The 17,793-nt window shown below is 30.3% G+C and overlaps 2 protein-coding genes across 2 annotated transcripts; both read right to left on the bottom strand.

The window, feature by feature from the left end:
• Positions 1 to 852: 852 nt before the first annotated feature.
• LOC100262187 (uncharacterized) lies at positions 853 to 1,405 on the bottom strand. The gene has a single exon (XM_003631242.4). It carries the CDS (start codon positions 1,287 to 1,289, stop codon positions 1,062 to 1,064), a length of 228 nt encoding a protein of 75 aa, XP_003631290.1. The 5' UTR covers positions 1,290 to 1,405; the 3' UTR covers positions 853 to 1,061.
• A 4,678-nt stretch (positions 1,406 to 6,083) lies between these two features.
• Positions 6,084 to 9,770, bottom strand: LOC132253747 (secreted RxLR effector protein 161-like). The gene is made up of 2 exons (XM_059736674.1): positions 9,497 to 9,770; positions 6,084 to 6,445 (listed from the first exon to the last, which is right to left on the bottom strand). The coding sequence occupies exons 1-2, from the start codon at positions 9,768 to 9,770 to the stop codon at positions 6,084 to 6,086; spliced, it is 636 nt and encodes a 211-aa protein (XP_059592657.1).
• Between the last annotated feature and the right edge of the window lie 8,023 nt (positions 9,771 to 17,793).

The following is a 17,793-nucleotide window of genomic DNA, read 5'->3' as shown; positions in this document are numbered from 1 at the left end:
CAGACATTGTGTAGAATTGAAGCCCACGCGCATGCCATGCGTGGGAAGCATTTAAAGAGTAAGGGTCAGAAAAATGCATTCGCTTGGGCAACATGGGAAGAGTGAAAAAATAATTGAAAATAAAATTTTATAAATAAAAATTATTTAAAATAAAATTCAAAAATATAAAAGATATGTGAACTAACATTTTAAACTTTTAAATATATTTTTTGTTTTATAAAATATATAACAACAATTTTTAAAACAGAATGGAGTGGTGGGGATTCCGTTTTGTAGCAAACCTTTTTTGAGCAAGTTTAGTGGTGCCGCCCCCGACATAATATGATGATAAAACAGTCTAAGATCAAGTATGGCGCTGGATATGAAGTTAAAATAACGAGGAAGATGACCAAAGCTCTAATGAATTGCTCAGAGTCTTTGAAATAAGGCATTAAAATAAGATGAAATAAAAACCTGCAATACCAACTCACTATATTTTCTGTTCATATTCTTCGTTGACCATTTCAATGCCCACATATTTCACGAGACAAAAAAATGGGATTGACTAACTCAACCCATGGTGGGCATGCTTCCTGCTTCCTGCGTCCTGACGTAACTCTCATGATCAGTTGGTTTTCCTTTGGAAGAAAAATGGCTGGCTTGCCCAGATGACTTTTCCATTGAGTACTAACCTTCTAAAACAGCATGCCATTCTTTTTAATCGACTATAGATGACAGCTATATCGTTTATCAATCTCTTTTAATTTCTGCCAAACGCAAACAAGAAAAGACAATCCCTTGATCTGACTGGAAAAATAGAATATGAAGGGGAAGACTGATTAAAGGTAAAGGTGATTCAAATTACTCAAAATATACCCATGAATGAACTTTACTCATAAACAAAGGAATTTACACGAAGAACTTGAAAGCCTCATAAAACAATATACATCAAAATCCACAGAAATTTTCGAACGCCAAAATAATAGTAATCGGTAATAAAATCAAGAAAAAATTGTTGTATAATAGAATACAAATATGGGGAGATCATATGAGAGGAGCTGTGGCTTCCATAGAAAAGGGGTTTACTGCTTGTTGGTGGTCTTGTGATACTTGTCTTTGATCCAGTGGAGCCCCACAGAAGCCCCTCCCTTAACTTTCTTCATTCCAGTTGAAGCAGCAGCTTTGGTCTTAGCAAAGCCCTCTCCTAATTTCTTGGAGTATTTGGCTTTCCTACCACCATCGCCACCGCCCGTCTCTTTCTCAGGGTTGTTGTCCCATTGTTCAGCCCATGAGGAGCCGTTTCTCTCCATCTTTTACCTGCTCTTGAATTACTTTGCAAAGATGTCAAGAGAATGTCTTCTGAGAGAGAGAGAGAGAGAGAGAGAGAGGGAGCTTAGATGAATCTGTGAGATGAAGGTGGAGTTGGGTGTTTTTTTTATATATGTAAGAAGGAGAAAAGTAGCTCTGGTGACGCCGTGTCCGGGGCTAATTTTCTAATTTTAAGAAATAAGAATGGATATGGGCTTCCGTTGTCGAGGAATGGTGCTGTTGCTCTGCCGTCTGAATCACGCGTCTTGGAAGTTTGCCCCTTCCGCCGCAACCGCCCAACTATCATAAATTAACTAAGACTAACTATAACATAGACTTAAAATACTCGACAACGTTGAAAATTTTCCGTCAATGGTTTGTGGGACAAGTAAAATCTAGAATCTTCGAGACTCGTTTGTCAATGAAGCATTTTCACAAGGCTTTTGTCCCCACGCTCCATCCACCTGTCTCCAAGGCATAATCTGAAACGATAATAATAATAATGATGACAATCTTGCTGTCATTATTATTAATTAGGTTTTTATGGAGAATGAGAATATGAAATTTGGAATGGAAATCATAAAAAGGATTATTTTATTTGACATTTTATCATACGTGGCACCTAGATCCTTAGTGGTTAAGAATTGAGAGAGTGGTTTGGAATGGAATGGAATGGAATGAGGCTATTGGGAAGGCCATCAGTTGAAGTAAGCAATTAAGCCCATGAAGTTTCGTTGTTGAGTTAAGAATGTCTCATTGAATTGAATATGGTACTCAATTTTTGTTCTCTACTTACATCCCATCTTTACGGTTGGATTGAATGGTTGAAAATCAACCTCAACCGTTGGATTGAGAAAGAATAATCTCTAATTAGTATTATTCATTTTGAACTCCTTACCAAAGAAAAGGGAAAAACACTCATTCATTATTACACTACATGACAAGTCGCTTCATCCATGCCAAGGTTGAAATATATTCTTATATTTCCCCTTCACTTCCCCCACCCCACTATTTCCTACCTTTGTCATTAGAGTTGGTGAAGTTGCACGCCCCTCTCTTTCCTAGCTTTGTCATTGGAGTAGGTAAAGTTGCATCCATGTATAATTATTTTCAAATATTTCACTTTAATGTATTTGTTTTTTATAATCATTTAAATATTTATTTAATCATTTTTAATTAAATTGTTTATTATTGTAACTTAGATATTAGATTATTTAATATTTAGAAATTAATTTTAATTATTAATTAAGTTCATATCATATCCTTTAAATTGGTGTCATTGAATGACTTTTTTTTTTTTTTTTTAATAAAAATGTTAAAGTTAAGTCATTAATATAAATGTTAAAACCATGCCAGCATATGGTATAGGTGAAGTTGGCTAGAAGAAATAAAACTTCAAAAATGAATAAGTTATTATAAAAATTGAATTTTATTTTTTAAAATGCATAAAATTTTTATAAATTATTATTATTTTTTATCATATTTAATAAAATAATTTAAATTAAATTTGTGAGTTTTCTATATATATTCATTATTAAAATAATAGTAATTTGAGAGTTATTTCCTTTAAACATTTTACAAATAATTTAATGAATTCAAATAATGTATAAAATAATATAATATACTAATAATTCATAATATGACATTAATCAATAAATAATATTTACATATATAAAATATATTTTGCAATGATATTTTATTATATTAATAAATATAATTAAAATTATTATAGTAATTTTTTAAATGTAGAATATCAATACTTTAATATTTCAAAAATTAATTTTAATAATTAGGTTGTGTTTGGTTAGAAAAATATTTTTTTAGTTTTACTTTTCTATTTTCATTCAGTTTTTATTTTTTGTTTTTCCTTTCTTGAAAATATGTTTGGTTAAGAAAAGTGATTATTTTTTAAAATAATAATAATGATGATGGTGATGATGATCATAATAACAATAATAATAATAATGAAAATATGTGTAATCATTGATATTTTAATTTTTTTAATGGCAAAAAACTATATAGAAAATTTTTTCATAAATAAAAGTTGCGAAAACAATCTCTATTGATAATTATTTCATGGGTAAAAGCTTTACACACAATTTCTAGTTGGGTTAAATACACTTTATCCCTCAACCTTTCGTGTGTTTTATAGTTTGCCCCCTCATATTCAAAGCTCAACTCTTTACCCCTTAAATCTGTCAAAGAACAACATTTTACCCCTTAAATTTATTAAAAAGTCAATGAATAACATGTTAAATAAAAAAAAAATAAGGCCTGAAATGTAAAGAAAAATACTTGTTATCTAAGTTTAAAGTTGTCATATTTCAAAGTTGCATCCAAAAATCATGAATAAATATACAAACATCTTTATAAAATTAAAAATCAAAACTTCTAGTTGTCATATTTTGAAGACATTTGAAAAATCCCACTTTAAGGCTACCAATTTAATGTTGATTTTACCCCCAAGTTCAATCCATCGTTTGAATCAAAGTGTGAAAAAAAAGAAAAAGAAATCCTTTTATAATTTTATGAAAGTTCTGTAATTGTAGGGTTAAGTATTGCTCTTTAACAAATTTGATGAGCAAAGTATAAAATATGTTAAAGATTAAGAGGATAAAATGTATTTAATCCTTTCTATTTTTTTTATATAACTAGAAGCTATGTAAAACAAAATTGTCAATTAACAACTTTGTAGCCAAAAGTTATAGAGACAATTTCTAATTTGTTATATAATTAGAAGTTATGGAGATATTATCTATTGATAGTTACTACATAACAAGAAGCTATGCATAACATATCTAATTCTTATGCATAACTAAAAGTTAGACAAAACAAAATTATCAATTAGCAACTCTGTAGCCAGAAACTATAGAGACAATTTCTAATTATGTTTTATAATAAGAAGTTGTATCACAACATAATTGTCAATCACTTTATATTACTATAACATTATTCAAATTTTAATCAATAGTCAAAGCTATGCAAAAAAAGTTAGTAAATTAATAAATAATTTTCATATAGTTAGAGTCTATATAATTATTATTATTCATAACTTGAAATTATGACAATGAGAAAATTAATGTTCTTTGTACTAGTAAAGGATATGTCAAAGTCGTTACTATGCATTTTCTTATAGCAAAAAACGATTGAGAACAAAATTGTTAACCAACAATTTTGTATAACTTTATAAAATTCATATAATAAAAAGTTATAAGAAAAATATTTCATGGCTTGAAACTATGATAACAAACATATATAATATTTACACATTATTGAAAGATTAATATTTTATATATCAAGTTATACAAAATAGGTAAGTAATTGATAATTTTTTGAACTCTTATAGTTCAAAGCTATGCAAAGTCATTGGTAGAAATATCTGGATATAGAAGTGAAATTTTGGGTTGCATAAAGGCATAGTAACCTTTATGGTATTTATACTTAATATTCTTGTGTTAGAGATGATATTTTAAAATATTTTATATTCTAGTTGTTAATACACAAGAATCCTTTTATATGATATAATAATTGATCATTATTCACATAGAAAGTTGAGATTTCCATATGGCATATATACTTATATATTTTGAAAATTTTGAATAAATATTTTTATTTGTTTGTATATAATTTTAATTTCTAAATATTTTAAGAAGCATGTATGAGAATTCCTCCAATGCCAAAAAAGTCTGGATTTTGGTGTTGAGAATTTAATACTAAAATTATATGTTGAAAGCAAGGATGAAAATATCAGTAATTGTGAATATATCAGTATTTCGATTTTACGGATATACAAAATATATTAGAAATATATTTGTGGATATTTTAACACAAAATATTGGTGGACTTAAAATTAATCACAACTTATAAAAATGTAAGAAAAAAACTCTTAAATATGAAATTAAAAGTATAATAGATATTTTAAAGTTGTTTTGTTGAAGAAATTGATATTTTATAAGTGTACATTAATTATTATATCACATCAAATATTATTCGATAATAATATTGTGATATTTGATTATAATATGTTTAATTTTTAAATATATTTAATATTAAAATTATGATACATTTAATTCAATTGTATTAAATGATATAAAATAAATGATGATAAATGTATAATTTTTTAATATTTAATTAATATATTAATGATATTAAAAACACTATAAAGACAATTATCATGATAATTTTTATATTTTTGTTAATCAATTAAATGAACTTTTTTCATTTAATTATAAAATAATTATAATTAATTTATTTTTAAGTATTGTTTTAATATTTTGTTTATATGATAACTTTTAATATATACAATATAGATATATTGGTGCAAACTATCTATCAAAGGGCAAGTTGGCCTCGATGGTGGGCAACGGTTCAATCGAAGTATAATGTTATGGAGATAATAAACCCTATGTACATTCTTGGTCCAATAAAGTTAAATTTTCTCAAAATTAAATAAAGGTGCACATCAATATGAGAAAACATCATAATAAGAGTTTATACAATAGAAACTACATAAAGGAACTAAGTTACATGTTCACTATATGATCCTTGAATTTCAACGGTGGCATACCCTTAGTCAAAGGATAAGCGATCATCAATTTAGTGCTAATGTGCTCAATAACCATTTTCTTTTTTTAACACGTTCTCTTATGACTAGATACTTAATGTCGATGTGCTTTGCTTCGGCTTCCATTTTTATTGTTCTTTGCCATAAAGACAACAACTGAATTGTCGCAATATATACTCAATGGCCTAGATATTGAATCCATAATTCTAAGCCCGGATATAAAACTTTTAAGCTATACACCATGCAAAGTAGCCTCAAAACAAGATATGAACTCAACTTTCATAGTAGAAGTAGTAGTCAAAGTCTGCTTAATGCTCCTCCAAGATATAGCTCCACCCGCCAATATAGAAATGCATCCAGATGTTACTTTACGCGAATCAACACAACCAGCAAAGTTTGAATTTGAGTAGCCAACAACCTCTAAATTGCTTGTTCGTCTGTACATAAACTTATAATCTTTGGTTCGATATCTCATCACTTTCTTTGCAGCTCTCCAATGGTCCAAACCTGGGTTACTCTGATATCGTCCTAACATTCTAACAGCAAATGCAATGTCAGGCCTTGTGCAGACCTGAGCATACATTAGACTTCCAACTGCAAAAGCATATAGAATGTTCTTCATCTGTTCATTCTTAAGATCGTTTTTCGAGCATTGGTTCAGATTGAATAGATCACCCTTCACTATAGGGGAAACACTAGGTGAACAATCCTTCATCCGAAATCTTTCTAGAACTTTATTGATATAGGTTTCTTGAGACAGACCTAAGATACCTTGAAATCTGTCTCTATGAATCTTAATGCCAATGACATAAGATGCCTCACCCATATCCTTCATGTCAAAATTTTTAGAGAGGAATTGTTTCACCTCATGAAGTAAACCCTTATCATTGGTTGCAAGTAAGATGTCATCCATGTATAAAACAAGAAAACAAACTTTACTCCCACTAACCTTAAGGTATATGCATTGATCTATAACATTTTCTACAAAACCAAATGAAGAAATTATGTTATGGAATTTTAAATACCATTGGCGGGATGCTTGTTTTAAACCATATATAGATTTCTTAAGCTTGCAAACCAATTGCTCACCATCACTAGAGGGGAATCCTTTAGGTTGTTTAATGTAAACCTCTTCCTCTAGTTTTCCATTAAGAAATACAGTTTTCACATCCATTTGTTGCAATTCCAAATCAAAGTGGGCTATTAATGCCAATATAATGCATAAGGAATCTTTCTTAGATATAGGAGAAATAGTTTCTGTGTAATCGATTCCTTCTTTCTGAGTGAACCCCTTTGCAACAAGTTTGACCTTGTATTTCTCAATGTTGCCTAATGAGTCTTTCTTTGTCTTAAAAACTCATTTACAACCAATGACTTTTGCACCATTAGGCAACTCAATAAGGTCCCAAACATCGTTGCACCTCATGGAACTCATCTCATTCTTCATGGCTTTGTACGACAATTATGATTTTTTGCAACTCATGGCTTGTGAAAAAAATTTGGGATCATTTTCGGCTCTTATATTATAGTCAGATTCTTATAGATACACTACATAATCACTAGGAATTGCTAACCTCTTAGTTTGAGTAGACCTTCTTAAGGTTGCACCATTATCTTCTAGGGAAGTATGAGGTTCAACTTGTTGTTCAAAGTGTCAGGCAACTCCTGATCGACTTGATCTACTGAAATGTTGCCAACAGCTTGTGGAACTTCAATGACTAGTTGAACTTCAACAATTGTTTGTTCTGCACCCATTTGAACTTGAGGGGTGTTATGAACAACAAACAATCTATCATTTGAAGTGGAAAGTTGAGACTCTGTATGATCAATATCAAAAGCTATGTTTCTGAATTGATTGCTCCCACTGACCAAGTCATATTCAAGAAATTTAGCATTTCTTGATTCCATAATCCTAGTGTTGTGAGATGGACAATAAAATCTGTACCCCTTAGATTTTTTAGCATATCCAATGAAATACCCACTTATAGTCCTTGGGTCCAGTTTATTCTCTTGTGGATTATAAATTCTCACTTCAAACGAGCATCCCCAAACGCACATATGTCGCAAACTCGATTTCCAACATTTTCATAACTCAAATGGCGACTTTGGGACAACCTTGGTTGGAACTCGGTTTAATATATACACTACCGTCTTAAGTGTTTCAATCTACAAGAGTCTAGGAAGTTTTGAGTTGCTCAGCATACTCCTTACCATGTCCAATAAAGTTCGGTTTCTTCTTTCTGCTACACCATTTTGGTTTAGAGAATCAAGCATGGTGTATTGGGCAATAATCACATGCTCTTGAAGAAACTTCACAAATGGCCCAGGTGCTTGTCCATCTTCCAAGTATCTACCATAATTTTCTCCACCTCTATTTGATTTCATGATATTAATTTGTTTACGACATTGTTTCTCTACTTCTGCCTTGAAAACTTCGAAGGCATCTAATACTTCATTTTTGTTGTAAAGTATGTAGAGATACATGTATCGTGAGAAATCATCTATGAAAGAGATGAAATATTTATGACCATGAGAGTCCATGTCTAGACTACTTATATCAGTATGTATGATCTCTAATATGGTGGAACTCTTAATAGCACCTCTCTTTGACTTATTGGTCTGCTTACCCTTAATGCAGTCCACACAAGTCTCAAAGTCAGTAAAATTTAGAGTACTAAGTACCCTATCATTTACCAACCTTTTGATTCTATCTATGGAGATATGACCTAATTTTCGGTGCCATAATGTAGATGAATCATCATTTACAACACATCTTTTAATGTCAGTTTGGACATGTAATGAATTATAAGTGATATCATTTTGTAAGAATATGCGATAAAGACCATCAAACAAAATACCATTCCCAACACAATCAGATTTATAAGTCAAATTGAAAGATGTTTCTGAAAAATGAAAGGAATATCTAAACGGTACAAGTTTAGAAACTGAAATCAAGTTTCGTGAGAAACTTGGTACATAAAAGGCCATTTGAAATTCCAAAACAAAACCACCATTTAAAGTTAAATAACATGTCCCTATTGCCTTTACATGCGAGCCCATCTTGTTTCCGAATAAGATGAATTGCTTACTACTCATTGGTTTCCTTAGGTTTTGCATACCCTGCAAGGAATTTGAAATGTGGATTGTAGATCCAGAATCAATCGACCATGTGTTGGTATTTACGTTAACCATATTAGATTCATAACAAACAAATGAGGTAGGATTACCTTTCTTTTCAAGCCATTTATGGAATTTCAGACATTTCTTCTTCACGTGTTATTTCTTTTTATAGAAGAAACACTTTTTCGTCTTTCTTAATGTCAGATTTGGGAGGAATTTGTTGCTTCCCTTTATGACTGGCTTAAGATTTTCCTTTCTTTCATTTCTTTTATGTCACCAACATGACACTTTCTCCTTGCTCCATCATTAACCTTCATTTTTCTTGAACACACATGGTCATCAATTTATTGATAGACCACTTATCCTTATGAGTATTGTAAGAGATTTTGAAAGGTCCATACTGAGGCGGAAGAGTGTTAAGGATTAAGTGCACCAAGAAGGATTTAGACATTTCTACCTCAAGTTTCTTCAATTGAGCCACTATGTCCCTCATTTCCATGATGTGTTTGTGTACACCTTTTATACCGGTGAGCTTCAGGGATGTGAACTTCTTAATTAGGGTTCTTGCCAAGGCTTTATCTGAAGCGATGAATTGCTTGTCAATAGCCTTTAGCAATTCGCGGACATTCTCATGCTGCTCGATTGAGCCATGTATACCAACACTATTTTTTGTCTTAATATACATCACGCTAAGGCGATTAGATTTCTCCCAACGTTCGTACAATAGAATTTCATCAAGTATGCTGGTATCAATGATCTTATGTGGTTCATATTTCCTTATGGCATAGTCTATCTCCATGCACCCTAATTGAAAAAGAACTCTTTCCTTCCATAATTTAAAGTTATCTCCCTTGAGTTCGGGAGCCTCACAACGAATATCAAATATGCTAGGTAAAACTACACAAAAAGATTACAATCTTATTAATATTTGAGGCTTTAAATAAATTCATGTTTTACCAATGTAAAACATACTTAAAAATGAATCTAATTTTATTAAAAATTACTTGTGGGCTAAATCTTTAATTCAATCAAATTCATTATCTTTATGATAGATTTTATCAAACTATTTTACTGAATTTATAAAATTTATTATGAATATAGTTTGATATCTTTTATCTATAAGTTTTGTGATAAACCATTAAATTAATTCTTCCTAACTCTTGTGGGTAAATTAGGAAAAATTGATTTTAACATTTTATCCTAATTAATTATATAAACATAATGAAATCCTTATGGGGTAAAATCATTATATTTATATAATTAATTACAGTTAATGTCCATTATGTGATCCTTATCTACTTAATTAAGGATGTTGTGGCTATTCCTTAATTATTTAAAATTATATGATTCACTAGACATTAAAACTATATGTTATAACTTTAAGTTATCTAACACAAATTTAGGCAACAATTGCATGCAATTAAAGCTACAAATTTATACATACAATATACAAATTAGCATAAAATAATTTAATTTGCATGTATAAAAATAACATAATAATTTAATTAATTTAATTTTTTATTTTTTTTTAAGTAAAAGTGATTTCAGATTGTGATTGGGTGCCCACGCCAAAATAAAAACACAATCCAATTCCAAGCCCAACAAAAATATTTCAAACCGAGCCATAAGGGCCTAAACTGGCCCAACTTTCACATTTATCCATGGCCCAATTTTTCATTTATCTCATGGCCTAAGACTTTAGTGGGCTTCACTGGAAACCCAATCTCTCTCTAGGTTCAACATCTTAATATCACCTACATCGAACCCATGATCCTATTTTTCCGCCACCAGCATAGACTGCTTCTTTATCGGTAGCACCGACAGTAGTCCAAGCCTTGGACCACCTGCATCACATAGGTAGGAAGAGCCCTTGCCACATGTGGTGCCCTCCGACCGCCTGCATCACTAGGCAATACCACATAGAAACTAAGCGCAACACTTCTTTTATGCGTTGATCACCAGCACATTGTTGTCCCCCATTTGCACCTTGATGTCACCGGACTTCAGCCCTGACATGTCGATGATGAAGACATAGGAATTGGGGTATTCCTTGACGTCGACCGATGTCACAGCTAGTGCGGAGAGCATCGATGGAAGTGCGACGTTTCTTGGAATAGGTTTTCAATCCCCAACATTCCTCATCCGAAATTAATTCCCAAGTTTCTGGCGCTGTCTACCAACCCTCAAGAGACTTCAGAACCAACCAAAGACCGCCAGAAAGTGGTAAGAATCGCCTAGGAGAAGCTGCTCCGCTAGTATCGTTCTTGGCATTCCAAGGCCAAGACCGATGTGCTTGAGCGCACCAACAAGTTTCATGAAATCCCACTATTGGGTCAACGGAAAAAGTTGTTTGTTGGGTTGAATTTGAGTGGGTTTGTTAAGAATTAGACTTTTGAGCATTATGGTGGAATATGCTGTTATCTCTTACTTTCTGGTCAATGAAGAAAACACATTTGGCAGGTGGGTTTTTTTTTTGTTTTTTTATGTTCCCGGTAGTAAGCAAGGTATTTCAATTTATGCAGTGATTTAAGAGATCGGAAAATGTAACAAAGTATCTCATAAAAAATCAATACCAAAATAGAGGTAAGATTCGTGGCTCTGATACCAAATGTAAAAATACATTGAATACTTTTAATCCAAAGTATATGAAACTTTTGCCATATGAATCAAATTTGAAAAGATTTAGGATCAGCTACTTACCTCCAACCATTGTTTCTGAATTTTGAACTAACTAGTTGTTGCAGATCTTTGATTTTCCAAGCTTTGATCTCTCTTTTGAGATGGTGTATTACCGAAGAAAACAACAGAGAGACAAGTTCGGGACCAAAACTGATATATAAAGTTGTGGCTTCCCATCAAACCACGTTGTTTTCCATTTGCCACCATTATCAGTGGTTTGTGGAATATGTTCCTAAACTGTAAGGAAGTGAGATGATCTGATGGAGGACTTGGTCAAGGTGTTGGACCACTTTAGAGTTGTGTGAACGTGTAACATGTAACATATTTAGTTTAATTCATTAAGATATTTGGAGTCCATTCCGTGTTATCAATATTTCTAGTGTTAATTGATTTGTTACTTTCATAGACAATTATACTAACTAAGACCACTTGGGTTTATCTCATGAAGTCCAAGGTTGAAGTGCCCTTAATTTTTTTTGGGGCTAAAAATTGTTAACGCTTAGTTTGGAGCAAAAATTCAAACACCGAGATCTGATAATGGAAAAGAATATTTCAATTAGGAATTGATAAATTACTTGAGGAATGAAGACATTCTACATGAGTTAATATGTGTTAATACCCCACAACAAAATGAAGTGGTTGAAAGAAAAAATAGGCATTTTTCTAGAGGAAGCTCATGCTCTTTTGATGTGAACCTCAATTGACACGTTTTGAGACCCAACGAACAGTATTGGAATAATTGCCCAAGAAAGCTAAAATACAGATTTTTGATAGAACCCTGACCCAACGTTTATAAGTGAAACGCAAACCAAAAGTATTAGTAACAGACCTTGACCCAATGATTACAATGGAATCACGAACCGAAGGTATAAAGTTTGAACTCCACAAGGAAGAATCTCTGATAAGTTCACAGTTCTTGAAGAACCAAAAGAAGAGCAAAACCTTACCTTTTCTGATTTTTTATTCAATCAAAACGATCCCCTATTACAATGAGTGCATGCTATTTATATGTCATGAAAAAAAAACTTACTAAATATTAAAACCCTAAATAAAAGTTGATTTGGTCTGAAATTAATAGATCCAAAATAGGAAAATAGCTAAAAAAACGTTCTAAATAATAAAAACCTAAAATTAAGGTAGATTTGGCCTGAAATTAGAAGCTCTAGAATATGAAAAATGTATATTAATTGATATGGAATTGGAAAGTCAATCATTCATTAATCCACACCATAAATCACGCCCAATCAAGACAGATTATAGCCCTCAATAGCTTGGATTGAATTTATTACACCTTCATATTCCTTTGGGCCAAACTTGGAATGTCCTGCGTTAGAATTAACCCAAATTTCTTGAATTAGCTCATTAAGTGTTGCTTCTTTGATCTTCTTGGATCTTGCTTTAGTAATAGGCCCAACTGGAACATGCAATGGATCCTTGAATGCTTGTTGATTCTCATCATCTTTTATTTCAAATGAAAGTGTCAAAATGATACTAAAGTGATGTTATACTAACAATTGCATACCTTATCAATACAATGCTGACATAAGTCCTAGAAAACCAAGCACCTATGAAGAAACTCATGATACTATTTCCTAACTTTCAAGGAGGCACATTATCACCACAGGTCTTCGGATGTGTATCATATGTCCATATCCATGACCAATTACATGGAAAGTTGGATCCTAGAGCTGTGAAGATTGCGTTCTTAGGGTACCCCACAAAGAAAGGTTACAAGTGTCATCACTCTCCTATAAAGAAGCATTATATCACTATGAATGTGATTTTTATAGAGAATCAACAATACTTTAATAACACTTATTTTCATGAGGAGAATATATCAAGATTGGAAGATAGGTGGGATTGGGATGTGGAAAAGGAATTGAAAGAAGGAACAAACATCACTATTGCTGAAAAAAATGATATAGTTTAATGATAGGACACAAGCATATATAAGTGAGATGGTAAGGGCATCATAAGAAAAAAATCGACAAACATTTCGCTATTTTATATAGTATGGATTATTAAATATACTAATCATAAACATAAACATAAAATTAATGGATTCATTGTATTAATACAAACACAAACATGCCTATTCTTTTGAATATTAGTAAATTCTTAAACATTGGTAAGATTTCAAATGTTGAAAATTTTTCCTTTTCCATTTCCTTTTTAGGCTTCTAGTAGATGAAATCAGATTATGTAACCATCTAGAAGAAGGCCAGGCCATAAAGTTTGACAAATGAGAGAGGAGGGAATATATTTTTCCATTTACATGTCTCCTTCAATGAGTCGTCAGTGATTTGCTGGGCAGCCTGAACAATGTTTGACAAAAAATATGTAAAGTCTAGAAATACAACGACTTTATTTTACTAATTGAAGGGTGATTGAACACAACTTTGTGATGCTAGCGTTACGATTAGTAGGTAGGCACATTTGTCTTTTGCTTCATTTCCCTTAGTGATTGTCATTTCCAATACCGTGTATGGAGTTGGTATGACATTTGTAAAACAATTAACAAATTACATAACTACCATAATATCATTATTGAACTAAGCCATAATAATAATAATAATAATAATAATAATAATAATAATAATAGTTCTTTACTTTACTTAAAAAAATATTTATAAAATCTTTTTTATATAGAAGATGAAAAATAAGTGAAATAAGTTTCAATCAGAATATATAAAAAATTTATTAACTTTAAATTTATTTTTTATTTTCTTTATTTTTTCTCTATTTTATTTTTCTTATATTTTTTTCTCAAACTTTCCAAGAACCTAAAATAAGGATAAATTACAAAGAAAAAAAAGTAAAGAAGAAAAAGAAAATGAAAGAAAAGTAAAAAAAAAAAAAAAAAATTGTTTTAAACTTAATAAAATTTTCTTACATGCTTCTTCAAATTTATTTTTATTCTTTTCTCTTGTATATAAATAATAAAAAAATTGAAAATATTTATGTGGTATCTGATTCCAAGGAATGTACTAAGTAAAGAAAAAATATGAAAAACATTTTTTATTTTTTGTTTTACTATGAAAAATATGAATATAAATTATTTAACTTTAGATAGAGAAGAGTTAAAAGAAGTGAAATAAGTTTAAAATAACATATAGAAAAATTTATTAATATTAAATTTATATATGTATATATATTAATTTTTTATTATATTTCCTTATTTTATACTTTTTCTCTCCATTTTTTTCTCACATTTCGTCAAATGTTCCAAAATCAAAGTCTTAAATTTTTAAATGATTATCATTATATTTGATATTCCTATATATATCTTGATAAATCAAAAAGAAAATTTAGATTCATTTCTATTTCCCCCATTTCTTAATAATTTTCTTCATCTAAAGGAGAGCATAAAATTTGAAGAGGTATATCCTTTTTTGTTTTCCACCATAATTTATGAGTACGTTGTGCGTGCTGTTACTATGAGATCAAAATTGGTGGAGAAGGAGCGCTTTTGCTTTCTTCCTTTGCCATGGAGCTGGCTGGTTGATTTCTCAATTCACTGGAGTTTTCTCTTCGGAAAAATCCTCGTATTTCTCCCTTGTATTGGTGGAATAAGTTGATGGTTTTTCCTACTCAACGTGTTCATATATAATTGCATCCCATAGAAGCATAGTGAGGCAATCCTATTCCCCTTGTTAATAATAAAAGAAAAATTCTCCGTGATTTTTTGCTTTATTTAAAATAAAATTTTCATATTACGTTTGAATGTCCCTTTGTTGGTATTGTTGGTTTTATTGTCGGAATGGTGTTGTGATAACATTAGGCTTATGTAGTTGAAGTTTATCATTCTGCCTATCATACTTAAATATCCCCCATAGGTGCTCAATCATTCCCCAATTTAGTAAATCCGAAAAAAATTAAATTGATACTTATTTCATCCACCTCCTAATAGTTTGGATCCAAGTGTCACCTATCGACTAATTCAACATAGAAATAGAGAGAACAAAGGTTAGGTTGGGTCGCTTAAATCGACTCCTTTCTGACAATCAAATTAGTTGATGGAAAAGCAAGACAAACAAATGAGATGTTGACTAATATCGGTCAATATACCATGTTCATGGTGAAGGTCTCTCCTTATAATTACCTCTTGTTTGATTTGGTATGGGAATGTATTAATGATAATATGAGTTATTTGACACTTTCAATGACACATTTGAGGCTAATGACTTCTATAAGTTCCATTACCGTATATTTAGGTAAGTACCATCATAATGAGCATTTTTATAATCTTGATTATGAAATATGGTTTGAGATTGTTCTAAAAGAGCACATATAATGTATACTTATTTTATATGAATGGATTCATATTACTAAGTATTTCTATTTCATTTTTGAAAATTAAATGTATTTAACCTTTATTTCTTATTGGCTTTTGAGTTTACTCATTTTATTTACATATTTTTAAGTACACTCAATTCTAGCAAGGAGGGATGTTGAAAGGGTTTGAGAAATCCATTCATTTCTTAAGTTATGAGATTAGCTTAATCTAACATATTTTTGTCATTAGTAGTTTATTTTAATAGTAATATTTTTGAGAGATTTCTCATAATTGAAATTATGGATTTTGTATGAAAATATAATTTCTTGTTAAGATATTTGGTTAACTTGTTTACAACTTCAAACAAGTTTAGTTGCTTAATGTTGGATCATGCACATGAGACAAATGTGTGTTGGTTAGTGTAAAATCCTCAAGAGAAGGTATCATTTAATATAGGTAAATTTGTTTACTTGTTTTTCCAAATTAATGGATTTGCCCAAAAATTTATTAGGTTCATGATTTAAAAAAATATATATATATATTTATATAATTTATAATATATTCTATGAGTGGTTTTCCATTAATATCATTTTTCTATCATGTGATCGGATTTTATTTTAATATTAAAGAAATTGAGAAAATAAAATCAAAATTTTGGACTTAAAAATCGAAATAACCTATTTAGCCATTTTTAGATAATTTTGTTAATCTGCATCCAATCATATAAATATTGTTTGTTTTAGACCTAAAGAGTTTCATGACTTTAAAACGCGTTTACATGGTTAAAAAGAGCTCATACTTATATAATTTTAATAACTTTTTTCTTCTATCTGATGTGAGATATATATTACAAATACTTCTCATGTAGATATGACATCTTAGTTGTGTTTTATGAAATTCATGTTTATATAATTTCAATAATTTTCTCTTCTATTTGACGTGAAATATTACAAACACTTCTTATATAAATATAATATCTTAGTTGTGTTTTATAAGATTATGAGGTTAAACAGACTCCCATATCGATGTGTCAAAAATGATCTTCATAACTTTAAAATACGTTTACATAATTAAGAGGAATTCATATTTATATAATTTTAATAATTTTTTCTCATATCCGATGTGAGATATCACAATTAAAAACTTTTAATAAACAATTTAGAAGCTAAAGGTGTCGAAAAGGTCCGTTAATGAGTATAAAAGAATGAATACTTTTATTGTATAAGAAAGTTTTGAAGGCTACACCACTTTACATTCCTGGTGTTAAGAGTCTCATCTATTTACTAAAACCCAAAGGATGATAAAATATCCTATGGTTCTGAAGGATATTTTAGAACCTTCCACACTTGCTTGGGTTTTGTAAATATATTTACATAGTACATAAACATTACCTAAATAAGTTTACACAACTCCAGGACTTACCTAATCGTGGTTAAGTCTAGACATCTACGAAATCTTCTAGAATCTTATGACCATATAAAGGAAGCTTCATTTTGAAGAAGCGCATTAGTTGAATCTGCAGAATGTAATTTAGCTTACTCTACAAAGTCATCCACTTACAATGACTCAAAAGGAGGGTTCATTTGTGTAATAATGGCATTTTGCTCTTTCCCATTTCTAGGAAATTGAGAACATTTTTTGAAAGCTACTTCCAAATTGATAAGACTTGAAAAGAAATTAAGATAAAAAAAAAAAAAAAAAACTAAGATAAAAAGAAAAAGATAGAAAATTTTGGTACAAATTAATATAGATGGAGATAAAAAATAATTAAATATTATTACAAATAAATTATTTATTGTTTTAAGAGAGACAATTATGTTTTAGGGGTAGATAAAATAATCGATAATGGACTTAAAGGTCCACAAAA

Source organism: Vitis vinifera, chromosome 1, assembly GCF_030704535.1.
Source record: "Vitis vinifera cultivar Pinot Noir 40024 chromosome 1, ASM3070453v1".
NCBI classification, from domain to species: domain Eukaryota; kingdom Viridiplantae; phylum Streptophyta; class Magnoliopsida; order Vitales; family Vitaceae; genus Vitis; species Vitis vinifera.
The sequence above is the reverse complement of the archived record's forward strand: the minus strand, read 5'-3'. Positions and strand labels throughout refer to the sequence as shown.